This window comes from Aspergillus fischeri, genomic scaffold, assembly GCF_000149645.3.
Source record: "Aspergillus fischeri NRRL 181 1099437636245 genomic scaffold, whole genome shotgun sequence".
NCBI classification, from domain to species: Eukaryota; Fungi; Ascomycota; class Eurotiomycetes; order Eurotiales; family Aspergillaceae; genus Aspergillus; species Aspergillus fischeri.
The window spans coordinates 2,021,387-2,037,241 of NW_001509773.1; the positions used below are offsets into that span (position 1 = coordinate 2,021,387).

Here is a 15,855-nt window from a genome sequence, read left to right on the forward strand (position 1 = left end):
TGAACAACGCAAATAACAACATTCTTTCAAAAGCGTTCCTACGAGGATTATCCTCTTCTACGGAAGAGATAGGCCTATGAAGTACGGAAATCGTCATATAGAATGGAGAGGGATTGTGGGAAACCGCAAAGTGTCGATCTTGGGTGCAGTGTCTGACTTGATCTCGTCTAATGGCGAGCTCGGTGGAAGGGACTGCAATGATTGGCTCTACAGCCTTTGTAGAATCCGGAGGATGTGTATGGTGTCTAGTCGTGTGTTGTCGAAGTGGTCGGGGACACGGCACCTCGAGTAGCTTGAGACGTCGCCATTGACATCGTTGACATCGTAAGTTCGTAAGATCATACCCAAAGCTTAGGCCTCCGAGCTTAGGGCTTGGTGATCAGGATCATTCCATTGTCCTATCATGAGACTATTCTATGCTAAGAGACCTATCTATCGATGGTAACCTGTTGAAGGAAGCTACCTGGCGCCGATCAACCCAAAACTCAGCGACGTAAAAATGAACAAGAAATGGGAAAAAACTCGAAGGACGTTGACAGGGACTCAATTAATCGAGTCTATCTCTGCCCGTACCTCCGATGGCAAGTTGTCGGCCGACGTTGCCAAAGCAGACGCAGGCGCAGAAGAGAACACTTGAGAGCCATATGCGGACCGCAACACCCTCCTGAGTGAGGCCCGTCGGCAGTCCATATTCCAGGACAGTGCCATTCAACAGAGGGATGGTAGTCGCAGGAGTATCTGCGGACGTTGGGACCAGCTCCGGCTTGAGCCCCAGCACCACACCTGTCCCAGCTAGTCCCACCACGGTCGACAAAAGGAAGCCTGCCTTTGTGCGGTCAATGAGATACCACAGCACGGGGTTGACTAGAGCAAGAGTGGCAGACGCCTGAGTTGTTGATTCCCAGGGAAGTCTCCTCTGTGCAGCAGAGCCCAGTCAGCGTTACAAGCCTTTAGGTAGATGTGTGCGAGTGATCAGAAAAACAGAAGAATCGAGGTAACTTACCAGAGCAAACGCAATTCCAACAAAGGCCCCAACGCTCCGAGCCACTGTAACCCAAGCAGGAGTACGATCTTCGCGGAGACGATTGTTCTCCTGCCCTTTGACTGTCCGGGAACGACCCGTATCCCACTCCCCAGCAAAGGAATCCAGCCAGGGAAGCACATTGCCCAGAGCCACTCCAGCCAGACCCCATAAACCCAGGTATTGCCAAGAGTCGTAGTAGCGAATATTCTCCAGTTTCACCGGCGTGATCCAGTGATTCTCATGTAAATGGACTGTGATAACTCCATAGGCCACACCGAACCCAAAGAGAAGCACACTTCGGAACACCTGAGGCAGAATCACTCCACAGAATAGCCCATGACTGAGGCGCGACCGAGTTCTCTGCAGTGACTGGCGAATTGGCGTCTCAGGAGACGTTTTAATGATTGGTGGATTCTCGGAGATAGGTGTTTGTCCCTCGCCTTCGAATGCGGTCGGAGAATAAATGCCATAAAGGGTAGACGACGTCAGATTCATGATGGAAGCAGTGCGGCTCACGCTGGTCAAAGCGGCTTCCTTGGGATTGAGCAGATCAGAATTGGCGGGCTCCGCGGGAGTAGGAGATTCGGACGATTCGTTCGAAGCAGGCGTAAGGTCGAACACTCGCCGCGGACGAGGTTGAAGGATGGCGGGTTTATCAGCCATGATGGGTGATCTGCTGAATAAGGATGTGGTATGTTTCGCAGTGGGACAGAAATAGACAATCAGGTAGTTGCGGTCTCCCAAATCCAAATATGAGTTCGATACGGTATCGGCAGGTGAGGTGAAGGTCGCAACTGAGAATCCTCCGCGTTTATATCGCCGAAAATAGTCCAATGCTAGGATGATGAAGGATTGAACGCCTCCCTCTAAGTAAATGTGATCTCTGCAGTAAAGAAAATAGCCAGCCTGATGGTGGCAAGGTACTGGGTGGGGAGACACCCTGAGAAGGGAAAAAAGGAGGAGAAAGAGGTCAAGGACCTGTCAGGTGTGCAGCGACAAGACCGGAAGCTGCTCCAGCTGTACGGAGTACTTCTGTAGCAATGACAGCGCAGTCGTCGACTTAGCGGAGGTTTGAAACTGAGGAGATGAAGACAACTGAAGCCGACTCGTTCAAGAGCTGGAGTGGAGCACACTTGCAGGTGCAATTCGGCGGCAAGATTCCCTGTGATCGGCGGATCTCTGGGGCACACAAACAATGGAAGGAGGACCAGTATACTACAGTTCTGGTTGAAATTCTATAAGAACCAAGGTGACACGTTTATAAGTGTAACCTGATATAAAGATAAATACAATGACAGATGAGTTCAATGATGAGTGCGGATGTTTGTGCTGTGAGCAGATCCGAGAATTTTTGTTGAGCGCTCGTAGGACACGGGACAACGATGAAAGAGGCGGCGGATGCGTTCACATGTCAATAATGATCATTGTTGGGTCAATAGAGACATTATTGTACGGTAACCTCTCAACCATCCAGGGTTCCCCTTCACAAAGTCTAACTATGCTATTTCATTCGCCTGTGGGACTCTCTACGGTGCACATACTGTAAGGTAGTAACTGAAATTGAAAATGATACATGGATCGAACTCTACAGCTCCAAGGCCCTCTCTCCACTTGATTTGCACCACAGCCCTTGGACTGCCCAATAACGACGTTCGATCGGGTCTGGAATGTCTGTATGATGTCCATTTAAGTCCGACGCTGGATTTATCGGTTTTATTGGTCGCCGTTGTTCGACATCTATTCATACCGAACTTGACACAGATGATCAGACGACAATGTAATATAGCTTATGCAGCGGAATTGAGTCCTGAGCACGAGTCCGTTCTGGACACTCATAATCGTATGTGGCTACTGTACTCTGCTATGGTAACAAGATGGACACGGTCACATGGGCAAAGACACATTAAGAATTTTGAAAAAGGGCAATGAGGAAGACAAAGTAAGAAACAGAGTGCTAAAATATGAAACGTCTAGTGTGACTTGTAAGAGCATTCCAAGAAAAGACCCGATCATGAAAGCGGCGTTTCTACTAGACTTTGCCATCGTCTAGGACAGCGGTAGTATCACCAGCAACAGAAGAGGTCTCGCTGGCAGCGTATCCATTCCCGCCATCGAAAGTCGAAGAGTTTTCGTCCACATCGACTCCACCATCTCCGTCGTCGAGATCCTCCTCATCGTCAACTTCATCGTCGGATGATAACGCTTCCGCGTCGTCATCTGCATCACCACCCATGAAACTATCCTCGTAACCAGGCTCTGCTGGGCGCGAAGATCGATCATCGCGATCCGCAACGTCATCCTCATCCCCGCTTCCTTCACCCAGCAGTTCGCGATCCAGATCGTCAAGGCCTTCGCCGTCGAGATCGGCGTCCTCATCGGCCAGACGAATGGAAGGAGGCAGCGGCGAGAGCTCCTGGTCTTGTGAGGGAACGCCGAGATCATCCTTGCCTGCCACACCGGAAGAGGCCCCTCCAGCACCGCGGCTAGGGCGACTTCGGCTGCTCTTGGAGCGGGAGGACGAAGCAGTTTGCCCCTTGGATGCCTCGCCGGCCGTAGCACCAGAAGCACCAGCCTCTGCTTCGGCGAGCTTGCGTCTCGCATTGCGCGCAGCGCGGGCTCTGCTACGAGCGGACATTGAGGCTCGCCCACTCAGGTCAAGGGCATCCACGGCATAGCCGTTCTGCCTGGCTTTCTGGCGCTCCTCTCTCTCTTTCTTACGGTCTCTCTTCGGACCATTCGCGTTTTCATAGTCCCAGCGGTCAAGCCTTCTGGCGGCCTTACGGATCACAGACAAGAAGTAGCCCGCGGACTCTCCAAAGTCTTCTTCTTCCTCGTGGTGAGGGATCAAGCCACCTTTGCCCCATGAGGCCTCCTCGTCCTCAGTGTCGTAACCTTCCGGAAGAGATTGCAGCAAGCGACCGTAGCGTGCGAACGGGATTTCGCTTTCTCTCTTCGCTCGTAAAATTCGGTAAGCCTCGTTTTTACGCTTGGCCAGGAGATAATCGATACGCTGGCGCCGATTCTGTTCGACAGCCAACTGGTGCTGTGTAAGTGGTCGAGGGCGGCGAGCTGAGGGAGGCTGACCGATAGTGGATTCGGTCACGAATCTATTCAGAATCGGATGACCTGATCCTGGAGGCGCCGGCGAGGACGCGTCGGGGGTCTGCTCCATCTTAGTCTTCAAAATCAGTCGCTGCTGACCGACCGAGCGGTTGAGAGACGACTCCCGCTTGGGTCGTTTGGACTCAGAACGCGATGAATGAGTAGGCGTCAGATAGCCTTCATCTGTGTCCACTGGACGCTTGGAAGGCGGCCGCATAGAACTGGTTCCATAATACGCGTCGTCTATTCATAGATAAGCTTGGTTAACGCATGGACTACACATGCTGGATCATTGGACTGAACTTACACGCAGGACCTTCTCCTGGGCCCGCATCTAAGGGAGGTCGCCAAGGGAGTTGGTCAGAATTACCCTTTCGTGGACGCTTTGGCGGCCTGGGTAATGGCTCGTCCTCTTCCAGAATGCCTATGACAACGTCAGCCCACGCACCGAAATGCAGAAAATGAGTCGACCATTGCATGAACTTACGTTTACGCTCCAAGCGTTTTGTTTCTCCGTATTCGATTTCCGAGGGCGTATCCACGTTTTCCTCGTTTGCCTGCTCTTCCGTGAGGCTCTCGAAGCTGGGCACCTTGATTGGCAGGCCCTCGGTTCCTTCACCATCCTGGCCTGGGCCGAATGGGTTGTTGAGGGCGGCTTCACGGGAGTAATCACTCTCCAAATACCACCACATCAGCCATAAGAAAGCTCTTGCACGGCTCTTACTGCTGAGCGTGGATCTCATGACCAAGTCAAAGAAATCGCGGGGAGGGAAGAAGTGCAACTCGGACACCTTGGGAGCGTACTGTGCGAGGACAAAGATGAGGTGCACCGGATTAGTCCGAGGGATGGGATGGCGTTTGATCTTCTCGAGCGTATTCGGCTGATCAACATCCTCTGATGCACCCTTGAGGATCGATTTGAGACGAGGAGCATCCTGAAGCTGCTTATATGCGTTGGGGTCCTGGTGTGCCTGCAGGGAAGGAATGGAGTGATAAGTCCGTAGTTGAGCGCGCATTTCGGGGAAAACTAGATTTGTCTCCGAGTCAGTCTCGAGATCCAATGGCACAAGTTAAGGGAGGCTTTAGGGAGGAATGAGATCGCGAAGAGCGCTGAGAGAAGAGACAAAGAGAAAGGCAAAGCCATACAGTTCAAAGTGGTATTCATCCTCCCAAAGTTTACGAGCAGACAAACCATCGCCATATTGATGGCGGCTTGCTTATCGCTCTGCAGTTTGTCCTTAAGAATCTTGCTCGTCTTACTGCTCCTCGCCATCGCATCGATGTAAATATCCGCAAAATCCAAGTTCTTCTTGCCATCGGACCAGCGAGTGAAGACCGGAGTCTTGTCCTCGAAGACCAGTTTGAGAAACTGGTACTGGATGTCCTTGCGCCAGAGCGGCATGCCATCTTCCTTTTTCAGATGCCTGATTTTGTTTCCCGAGTAGACAGAGCCAATGGTGCCATTCGCCTGGCGCCTGATGCCGACCGTCGCGCTGACCGTACTGTGCGAAGGCTGCTCGTCCTGGGTTTCGGACTGCGCAAACGACTCGTCTGCGACGTTGCTTTCGACGTCGGCCATCTTCGAAGGGACCACGTCAATTCAGCAATTTCTCGAGAGGTAGGTTATTATCAATGGAGAATATTATCCACTGTCGCGAATGGTCCGAAATTGTGGATTGTTGATTCGTGCCCCAGGGGGGGGCGTCACACGCTGTCAGGCTTGGGTTGTCGAGGACCGCGAAGCGTGTAACTATTTTAAGGGGAGAAATGATGCCACGAGTTTATAGCTAGAGTCAAGGAAGAATGAGAGAAACTCCAGAGGGTTGGAGATGACAAAATGAAGATGAGGGCTGGATGCGACGATGATAAATATAAACGAAGATGGACTCTGGTGTTGGATGAAGAGAAGAGAAAGTGGTTCAAGCAAAGGCAAAAGGAGCGTTGTGGGTGTTCTGGTGCCGATATTTCTTTCTGGCTTCCTTCCGGGATCTTTTGCCTTGCCGCAGCTTTGGTATACAGAGGTCATACTACCTACCTACTAGTTACTAGGTACTGTTCTTTAATCATTCTGTCTTCCCCTATTATTACCTCACAATGAGATGTATTTGATATAAGCTCTTGATGGTCGTAATTAATGTTATTCCATCTAATGATCAGAATATTCGAATCGAAATTACTCATTGCGGATTTCGCCATTCGTCTAGCATCCATGCGAAGATGCTCAACAATAGAGAGAGGAAGCCCCGGATTATGTAAGAACTGCGTGAATACGGCCCTCGAGAGGTATCGTATCTACTCTGGATATGCGAAGTTTGGCCCCTATTATTACAGAAAACAGAACCTCAGACAGAGATCTGCTAATCTGTGTTGGGTGAGGAAGAGGAGGCTGGGAGTTTTCAGTCAGTGATGTTATTGTTCCGTGCATTGAGGTCAGTCCTGGCAAACCACATTCCATCCACGCAGAAGGAACTTGTCATTGCTCATCACAATCCAGACAAATTGAGAAAATTACTGAAACATTAACACGGTTATGCGATCGTCCGTTGAGCTACAATGACACAGATAAAGTAGAACTTTTTTATTGATAATAGGTAGCTCTCTTCTCTCGAGACTAAGGGTCTCCGTGAGCTACGCCGTGCCGTTAGAAGGCCTAATGCCCCAAGCTGCTTCTGACTGTAAACGATGATGCCTCCGAACCAGCATGAACATCAATGCGCCAGAAACCACAGCTTTACCCCCTCCGAGGATCCGAGTAATGAAACACAAAAAGACTCCCATTCAAATGTCAAGCCTCCACGGACCCCAGTGCAGAGAATATTTTGTGGACACAGCAGCTCAAGTCAACGCCATAACACAATGCAAATAATCCCATCTATATCACTCGCATCGAGTAATTTATGCACCGCGGTAAAAGAAAAAGGAAAGTACACACAAGGAAAAGAAAGGCCCGTGAGCACGATTGCCGCGTGCACTCGCCTCTTTCATGCGGTGTGGATGCGCAGACCCGGAATAACCGTTCAGAGTCGATGGAAAGTAATGACACAGCTCGGAGAAGAAAGCGTTGATTTCCATAAAAACAGAAATAACGCATGCACGTGCGAGTAAGAATTCGAGCAAAAAGACGAAAGACACAGAACAGGCCCGCCTTTAGATACCGAAACCGTAGAGATCTATGTTGCAAGACACAGTCGATGCAGCTGCAATAGCACCGAGCATATGAAAACCATAAAAGTACTTTTCTGAAGACGAAAAGCCGGCACTCCCGCTCGGCGCGCATCGTTCAAGCGTACCTCCACATGGACGCTTGAAAAACAGGTAAGGGTATCTGAAAAAGACGGTCGTAGCAGGAAATTCAACGCGATCTATGATAATCATGCAATGCCGATCAAGGCGCTTCTATCCATACCGACCGTATGGTTCGGAGCAGCGAGACGGAGATATCGGACCGCATCGAACGTCCCATGTCTAAGACGGAAAAGGCGAACGAAAAAATAGCAATCGCGAAATGCTCAGCAGATAAAGAACACCCACAAACCCAAATCGAGGAATCAGATAACATAGGAAATTGTAAAAGAGGAAGTCGTGGCGGTCGTGACAAAGCCGGTCCTGATAGAAAGGTGAGAAAAGGTAGAAGGACGAAGAGAGGTGCTTCAGGACTCGTTTTCCGATCGTAACCATCAGATGAAAGGCATGAGAGAAGACGAGCCATTCAGACCCGACGGCCTCGCCAAGGACCACAACCTCCTAGGTGATTTACCACCAGGAAGAGGGTCCAGTGGGGCCCGAGGGGTTTCCGTAGCTGCCGCCGCCATAACCACCGCCGTAGCCACCACCGTAGGCTGGGGGGGCACCGTAGCCGCCAGCGCCGCCGCCATAGCTGCTGCCACTGGGAGCACCGTAGCTGCCGCCAAAGGAGGGAGCACCACCGCCAACGTTACCACCCATACGACGCATATCGCGAGTGGCATTGCCACCACGACCACGACCTCCACGGCCTCCGCGTCCACCATATCCGCTGCCTTCGCGAGCAATGCTCTCCAGGAAGGAAGGAACTTCTTGATGAGCCTCCTTGAGAAGGTCAATCAGCTCACGGACAACACCACGGTTGCCACGGTTGAAGAAGGCAGTGGCGATACCAGTGTTACCCGCACGACCGGTACGACCAATGCGGTGAACGTAGTCATCAATGTCGGTGGGCAGATCATAGTTAATGACGTGGGTGACGTTTGGAATATCAAGACCACGAGCAGCGACAGCAGTAGCAACTAGAATAGGGCAACGTCCGGAGCGGAACATCTCCAGAGCACGTTCACGCTCACGCTGGGTGCGATCACCGTGAATAGCAGTTGCAGGGAAGCGCTGGTTCAGCAGGAAGTCGGAGAGAGCATCCGCCATACGCTTGGTCTCCACGAAGATGAGAGTGAGACCGCTCGTGCCATGAGTGTGAAGGATATCAAGAAGGACGGAACGCTTGTCGTGATCCTCGACATACTCGACCTTCTGAGTGATGTTCTCAGAGGTAGAGCCGACACGACCGACGGAAAGGAAAACGTAATCCTTCAGGAAGTCCCGGGCAAGCATCTGAATATCACGAGGGAAAGTGGCCGAGAACATCAGAGTTTGGCGCTCATTGACGTTAGGCATGTCTTCACCTTCTACGATGCGGCGAATCTGAGGCTCGAAACCCATGTCCAACATACGATCAGCCTCGTCGAGAACCAGGTACTTGATGTTAACCAGAGAGATGCGGCCACGCTCGATCAGGTCAACCAGACGACCGGGGGTAGCGACCAGGAGATCACAGCCACGCTCGATCTGACGGAGCTGAGAGCCAATATCGGCACCACCGTAGACGACACAGGGGCGAACCCAAGATCGGTAAGCGAACTTGCGGGCTTCGTCAAAGATCTGAGAAACAAGCTCACGAGTGGGGGCGAGGATCAGGGAAGTAGGGTAAGCCTTGCGTTGACGACCATAGCCGAACTGGCCCGAGGCCTGAGCAGGTACAGCGGAGGGACCTGTCTGGAAGGCCTGAGAGAGAATGGGGAACAGGAAACCACCAGTCTTTCCGGAACCAGTCTGAGCACACGCCATGAGATCGCGACCGTTCATCACGATGGGAATGGAGTACTTCTGGACGGGAGTAGGGGTTTGATAGCGAGCGAGCTTGATGTTAGAAATCAAGTGGTCATCCAGCGGGGGGTTCGTGAAGGCATTGACAGGCTCGGGAACGTCGTGACCGGATGCTTCGACGGGGATATCGTCGTAGTTGGCGAAGTTGATACCAGTGCTCTGCTTGGTGGGATCGTTGGGAACACCGAAAAGCTCACGCTCCAGGCGGGCGTTTGCGGGACCGGGGATGTGCTTGCCGTCGCGCCACTGGCCGTCTCCAGAGCCTTTGGCAGAGCCGCCTTGGGAGCCGCCGTAGGAGCCTCCGTGTCCTGGGTGTCCGTAAGCATGTGGATCAAAGGGCCGACGTTGAGCTTCCGTGGGAGTCCAGCTGTTGTTACCATTGGGGACGTTGGGAGCACGAGGGCTGAAATCAGAGGCATTGGCATTAGCCCAGTTGCCACCGCGAGGAGCGTTTCTGCAAGAAGTACGCCACGGTCAGCCAAAATGAACACAGACAAGAAACTTAGATTTGAGAAGGATCGCAAAATACATACCTTGGGCCGTTCCAAGCACCAGCACCAGCAGCAGGACCGGGGGGAGGAGGAGCAGCGGCACCGTCGACGTTGGCGCCCATGGTGCGCTGACGGAGATGGGGAGGGATGTAGGCAGCGCGGCCGTTTGAAGGGGGAGCAGCAGGCGCATGCTGGGATTCGTTAAGGGACAGATTTCCCATCTTCAAGCTGTCGGCCATGATTGCGGTGATTTTTGAACTGTATCAAATCAATGAGCAAGCCGGTTCAACAGTTCAGTGTCTGAAATCGTCGAAATAATCGGATCTGCTGACTCTGAGGACGCGGTTGTAAACGTACAATCGAAGAGTTGCTTAGTGTTCTTTTTGCTCGAGAACGTGACACAGACAATCTATTTCAGAGACTATCTGTTGTAAGGAAGGCTTGAGATTCTTTTCGAAATCAAGAATCTGTACAAGATGAGAGAAGAGAGAAACTTCAAACAAAAACGTGTCTCTCTATCGTCGAGTGGCGACGTAGCAAAGGTCTCAAGCAGAGAAGTAACACAAGTTGGAAACTGAGAAGACCTGAAGGGAGAAAAAAAAAAAAAACTGAAAACAGTGTTCTCCCAGATCTAACCCTCTATCAAATCTTGCAAAAGAAGAAAAGAAAAAGGGAGGAAGAGAAAGACAGTATTAAGTGGAGAGAGGTTTGGGGGAAGAAAGAAGGAGGAAGATGGAAATTTAGATTAAGTAGTAGCCGATAGATGGGAGGGGAGAAGAGTGGAAGAGGTTTTGTGGGAAGGGCGAGAAGATCCAGCGAAGAACTTTTAAGGAAATGAAAATACTGACACCGGGGAGGCGAAAAAAAGAAAAAAAAAAAAAAAAAAAAAGTTCAAAAAACGTCAAGTTAAAAAAAAGGGCGAAAAAGGAGAGGACAGGGTCTGACTGGATATCCAGATAACCATACAGGCTGGGCCCAGTCTTTCCCTCTCTGGTGAATTTTCAACCTTTTTCGTGTTTCGGGCCCTACAACCACTGTACTATCTTATTACTGTTGAATTAAATAGAATCATGATTGGTCATTATTATGCATCATGAGATGTCTTTGGTTCAAATAGATATCAACTACATACATAGGTAGATCCTTCATGCGCTTCAATATCATTGATGGCAAATTTCGCAATGATTACGGAGCGGATGTGTCTTCTCTGGGTCAGGTTCAGACATCTTAAAGCAAGGTAGAAATCCGTAACTTTGGATTTGTGGAACTTTCTGAAAGGCTAAATGACTTCAAATTCACTTACAGTTACATACATCTACAGAATATCTACCTAGCTAGATAGGTTTACCTTTAGGTACTTGGATGCTATCAAGTTATCAACGTCATTTTATTACTTCAGGCTATTGATCTTGGGTGCTCAATAGTATCAGGCAACAAAAAGCAATGTTGTTTATTCGTCCAAGCTTTGTACCTAGTACCTGAGTTGACTGAGTATCTTGTTTCTCTTGTCAGCGCCTGCTAAGACAGGGTCACGCTTGATTCAATGTCAACTATTACGAATACCAAGGGATACTTAGTAAGGTACTCCGTACGTACTGCTTTTCGGGCGTGCCAACCCCACCCAAGTGACAAGCTCCAGGTTGCCACTACTATGGATGGACATTTGCCACCACCTACTGGCGGTAATCCGGACTGTATGATAAGCGGGTCAAACGTACCACGCAGCGTCTATCGAGCTTGAATATCTTGTTTTGAAATATGTATTCCATTTATGGGTCTATATAAACTGCTGAGGTTTAGCACCAATACTGATGACTAGACCTCGCTTTTCTCATTGAACTGCTTTGCCTTCTTCTTGCTGATCTTCACCGCGATGACAACCATAGCGATGAAGATGGAAAGGAATGCAACGTTGCGAAGAGAATAAGCGGAAGATTCGGGAAGAGTTGATATTTCTGACGGTTCTCCATCGTAGAGCCCATCAGCTGGATCTTGTTCTGAGCGTCATCCAACCATCAGCATATTTGATTGCATATCAAAGCAGCAAGGACTGACCAGGAACAGGTCTACAGCTCCTCGTGGCTACCTTTGGTGGATTCGTCCTTGATCTCTCCACTCTTGACAATCTTGACGGTCTCCGCAGGCTTGTCGCCAGGACCCTTGGGAACATTTTCGATCTGTTCCACAATCTCGTAGCCCTCAAGAACCTCACCAAAAACAACATGGCGACCATCGAGCCATCTATCAGTACATGAGGTATTAGTAGGCTGCTCGAATAGATCGGCAAGGAAATCACGGAAGGCAAACTCACGGAGTAGGAACGGTGGTAATGAAGAACTGAGAGCCGTTGGTATCTTTGCCAGCGTTTGCCATGCCTGATATAGTTAGAGAACGGCGACGTTCAAGTCAATGGATCAAGGAGGGTCGTACTCAGAAGGCCCTTGCGGGTGTGCCTAAGCTTGAAGTTCTCATCCGCGAATTTCTCGCCGTAGATCGACTTTCCACCAGTACCTACAAGTCAAATAGTGTCAGCACATGCGCTGTTACCAATTGATATGCAGAACATACCGTCACCACGGGTGAAGTCACCGCCCTGGATCATGAAGCTCTTGATGACACGGTGGAACGTAGAGCCCTCGTAACCGAAGCCCTTCTCACCGGTAGCGAGAGCGCTGTGTTATGTTTAGTAGGGGTCGATAAACATATTCAATTGATTGAACAACCGTACCGGAAGTTCTCAGCTGTCTGAATCCAGGCCGTCCCATTAGTGTCCAGTCCAGATCTTAAAAGCAGTGCTGCAGAATAGGGCGATGCCTACCTTAGGGACAGTCTTGCCGTACAATCCAAGCACGATTCTTCCTAGAGGCTTGTCTCCATGCTCAATGTCAAAGAAAACCTATGCAACCAATCGTTAGATGCGTATATCGATAAGCAGAAGACTTGCTTACCTTGCTTGTGATCTTTGGGCCCCGTGGCTCCTTAGTCTCCTCGGCGTGGACCAGAGCGAGTCCAACCGCGAAGACCAGGAAAAAGGACAAAAGAAGACTTTTAAAATTCATGGTTGCTCACAATTGCCGGGAAGAGTAGATTTCAGGCAATGACTGAGAGAAAGCTGTGAGACAGATCGAGATTGGAGGAGGTCGAGGCCAGGTTGCAGTTATCCATACCGTGCGGAGATGCCAAGACACTATGAATGGACAAGCTGCGTAATTTTCAACTGACTTGCTGTAAATCTGCTTCAATGTGGAGCAGAATATGCGAACTGTACAGCAAGACCAAGCGTTTGATACAAAAGCCCAGTAATTTTCATACATTTACAGACTCAGCTCGGAGAAATGTTTTTGCAGCCTAATTTCTTCCGCTTCCTGGTGATCAACTGCGATCAATGATAGCAGTCCAGCGCAATTGGAAGAGGAATCGGTCCTAGGAACTGCGATTCCAGCTAGTTATCCAAGATGGTATTGCCCAAGTTCATCTCACCGCAATTATGCATGCTCACTGTAATCTAGGTCTTCATTCTGGGTGTGAATTTCCCCGAGCGGAATCTCGTCAAGGCAAGCGCATCTCTATCCCAAGACTCAGACCATCCGACCAATCCTCTGTTTGTTCATACATTCTCAACGCGATTCTGACGATTAACATAGAAATCCCTCGAGACCTTCTTCGGTGTTGGTCCCCTGGTTTCTGCGCGCCTCCTCGCCCGCTTCCACATCCACCCCACATGCAAGGTTGGCGAGCTTGCGAACAAGCAGGTTCTGGACCTCACAGCTGCTTTATCCGACATGAAGATCGAGAATGATCTCCGGAGACAGATTCTTGATGATATCAAGCGGTTGAAGGAGTCGGGTTCATACCGTGGTAGACGCCATGCATTGGGATTACCGGTTCGGGGACAGAGAACGAGGACACAGGTGGGTTATCCTTTTACATTTGCGGATTTGTCCAGACTCGCATCGTGTTATGATTTGGAAACAGGAAAGGCAGTGCATACTGACGAGATCCACAGATTTCGACCGCTGTCAAGCTCAATCGTATGGAAAGAAGACTGTGACTTTGAATATGATAGGTGCTATACTTCAAGGCATGGTAATGGCGTTATGCTCCTTGGCTCTTATGTACTTTTGAAATTTCTATATCCATGTATCATATTATAGGCAGGAAATGCGAAGCTAAAAGCAGATTAGATCTCCTCTTCGCTATGTGCTCTTTGATCTCTCCAAAGCGAATCTCATGGTGTCTATATCAGTCATGACAAAATCATGCTTGTATATTGGAACGAGACAAGAATAACTCCAACTTTTCGTACTCCACTAAGAAACCAAAAGAATATGTGCGATACATATTATGCCGACAATACGCCTTCGCCCCGGTTGATCTGAATTCTCTTATCCTCTCCCGCACTAACAATGCCGACTGTCTTGTCCCAGCAAACACTGAAGACCTTGACACCTTCGCCTCCGACGCGCTTAGTATCTGACTTTCCTTGCTCCTCCAGACTCTTCCGTGAGATGGAGTAGACGCTCTCGCCAACGACACCGTCTTTATCGGTCTTCGTGGCACGGATATCCCAGATGCGACATGTGCCGTCGTGGCTTCCACTGATCAGACCATATGTGCTGTGAGGGTCGCGAGCCAACGAGACGACGGCGTTCGTGTGGCCCCGCAATGTCATGGCGGAGATTGTCGTCGCTGATGCGCGGGGGTCAATGAGAGTAATGTGGCGCGCGGATGTTCCCGCAGCGAGCAGGCTGAGCTCCGGAAGATGCTCAAGGGAAAGCAGCGAGTGAGACGTCGTCCGGGTGTCCACCAGAGTAGAGGTGACAAGGTCCCATGTGCGCAGTGAATGGTCCCAAGAAGCCGAGTAACCAACCGTCGAGTCCTTCTCATCGAAGATAGCAGCAGATACGGGTGCGGTGTGCGAGGACAAGAGTGCCAATGGCCCTCGCTGGGGAACAGTCACGGAAGAGTTCAGCTTTCTCCTCTTAGAGCTCCTTGATGCAGCCGATGGCAGCAGGTCCTCTGGCGCGGCGGGGGCGTCCGATTTCTTGGTCGACCAGAAGCCGACACTATTATCTGAGGAGGCGGATAGTATACGGTTTGAGGGCGCGTGCACGGCCAGAGAATTAATGCCAGACTTGTGTCCGTACAGCTCGAGCTGGGGAGCTATTGTGCCTGAGAATCCTTCATCACTCTCAGAATATTTCCATAGACGCACTGTACGATCAAGGCCCGCCGATGCGATCTGGTTCGGTGTGACGAATTTGGCCGCTTTGATGGATGCCGTATGCCCCCCATCGGCGGCCGCTGGGGAAGTCGCAACAATCTGAGATGACATGTTCCATACCCGAAGCAAGCCGTCGTAGCTGCCGGAAAGGATCTTCTCTTGCCCTTGAGAGATTGTTGCAGATGCCCAGGTGGCAGCGGGAGAGGTTGCAGAGAGCACATCAGTGGAGCTAACCCAGTCATCGTGCTGGAAGGATGCGATGTGCAGCGGGGGAATCAATGCTCTGACATATTCAATCTCCAAAGTCGTCTCCGCAGAGATACCGTTGGCTGTTAGATATTCATCGATCGAAGTCCGCAGAAATGTACCGTTGATCAGAAACTCGAATGGTATCGGTTTGTCGTTACCAAGGAGGTTGTTCACCAGTGTCGAAAGCGCATATCGCCGCAGACCTTTAGTAGCAGACGTGTCAGATTTGCGACAATTTAGTCGAAGGATATTAGAAGGGAATGACCTACTTGTAGGAACCAAAATGGGTCCAGCGTTATCTGGCAGCGCAATATCTTCCTGTTTGCTGGTGAGCTGCACGCGGACCTGTCGCTGGGCAGCAGACGAGGTCGCAGTAGCATCAAAATCCGAGCCGTCGTTCATATTGAAATTCTGGACGGTAACTATTTCAGAAGAGGCGTGTTGGAAATTCTCGTCGATATCAGAATCTTGCTCCGTCGACCGTAGAGTGAGGAAAAAAATACGGCGGCCGATGCGGCCACTTGCGCAGTGCGCGGAGTTTCGCCGCTACCCAGTCTGCCAGTTTGGAGAAAAAAGAGAATTTCTACGGACAAAACAGTCAATCATATCTGCGTTGGTCAAGATTCTCTTGT

At 50.4% G+C, this 15,855-nt stretch overlaps 6 protein-coding genes across 6 annotated transcripts, besides 2 other annotated features; 1 reads left to right on the forward strand and 5 right to left on the reverse strand.

Moving 5' to 3' along the window:
- Positions 1 to 547: 547 nt before the first annotated feature.
- NFIA_108510 (INSIG family protein) lies at positions 548 to 1,687 on the reverse strand (the record flags this gene model as incomplete). The annotated part of the gene is made up of 2 exons (XM_001267253.1): positions 548 to 916; positions 1,004 to 1,687. The coding sequence occupies 2 exons, from the start codon at positions 1,685 to 1,687 to the stop codon at positions 548 to 550; spliced, it is 1,053 nt and encodes a 350-aa protein (XP_001267254.1).
- Positions 1,688 to 3,053: 1,366 nt separating this feature from the next.
- Positions 3,054 to 5,705, reverse strand: NFIA_108520 (putative INO80 chromatin remodeling complex (Ies1); the record flags this gene model as incomplete). Its single annotated transcript, XM_001267254.1, has 4 exons — positions 3,054 to 4,369; positions 4,434 to 4,550; positions 4,614 to 5,153; positions 5,273 to 5,705. 4 exons carry the CDS (start codon positions 5,703 to 5,705, stop codon positions 3,054 to 3,056), a joined length of 2,406 nt encoding a protein of 801 aa, XP_001267255.1.
- Positions 5,706 to 7,879: 2,174 nt separating this feature from the next.
- On the reverse strand, positions 7,880 to 9,989 carry NFIA_108530 (DEAD/DEAH box helicase; the record flags this gene model as incomplete). The annotated part of the gene is made up of 2 exons (XM_001267255.1): positions 7,880 to 9,713; positions 9,793 to 9,989. 2 exons carry the CDS (start codon positions 9,987 to 9,989, stop codon positions 7,880 to 7,882), a joined length of 2,031 nt encoding a protein of 676 aa, XP_001267256.1.
- Positions 7,920 to 8,035: a microsatellite.
- Positions 9,990 to 10,610: 621 nt separating the features above from the next.
- Positions 10,611 to 10,639: a microsatellite.
- A 1,177-nt stretch (positions 10,640 to 11,816) lies between these two features.
- Positions 11,817 to 12,809, reverse strand: NFIA_108540 (putative peptidyl-prolyl cis-trans isomerase (CypB); the record flags this gene model as incomplete). The annotated part of the gene is made up of 6 exons (XM_001267256.1): positions 11,817 to 11,991; positions 12,062 to 12,125; positions 12,181 to 12,261; positions 12,319 to 12,422; positions 12,569 to 12,609; positions 12,699 to 12,809. 6 exons carry the CDS (start codon positions 12,807 to 12,809, stop codon positions 11,817 to 11,819), a joined length of 576 nt encoding a protein of 191 aa, XP_001267257.1.
- A 396-nt stretch (positions 12,810 to 13,205) lies between these two features.
- On the forward strand, positions 13,206 to 13,801 carry NFIA_108550 (mitochondrial 37S ribosomal protein uS13m; the record flags this gene model as incomplete). Its single annotated transcript, XM_001267257.1, has 3 exons — positions 13,206 to 13,250; positions 13,395 to 13,661; positions 13,757 to 13,801. 3 exons carry the CDS (start codon positions 13,206 to 13,208, stop codon positions 13,799 to 13,801), a joined length of 357 nt encoding a protein of 118 aa, XP_001267258.1.
- A 291-nt stretch (positions 13,802 to 14,092) lies between these two features.
- Positions 14,093 to 15,625, reverse strand: NFIA_108560 (WD repeat WDR12/YTM1 family ribosome biogenesis protein; the record flags this gene model as incomplete). The annotated part of the gene is made up of 2 exons (XM_001267258.1): positions 14,093 to 15,426; positions 15,493 to 15,625. 2 exons carry the CDS (start codon positions 15,623 to 15,625, stop codon positions 14,093 to 14,095), a joined length of 1,467 nt encoding a protein of 488 aa, XP_001267259.1.
- Positions 15,626 to 15,855: the final 230 nt, after the last annotated feature.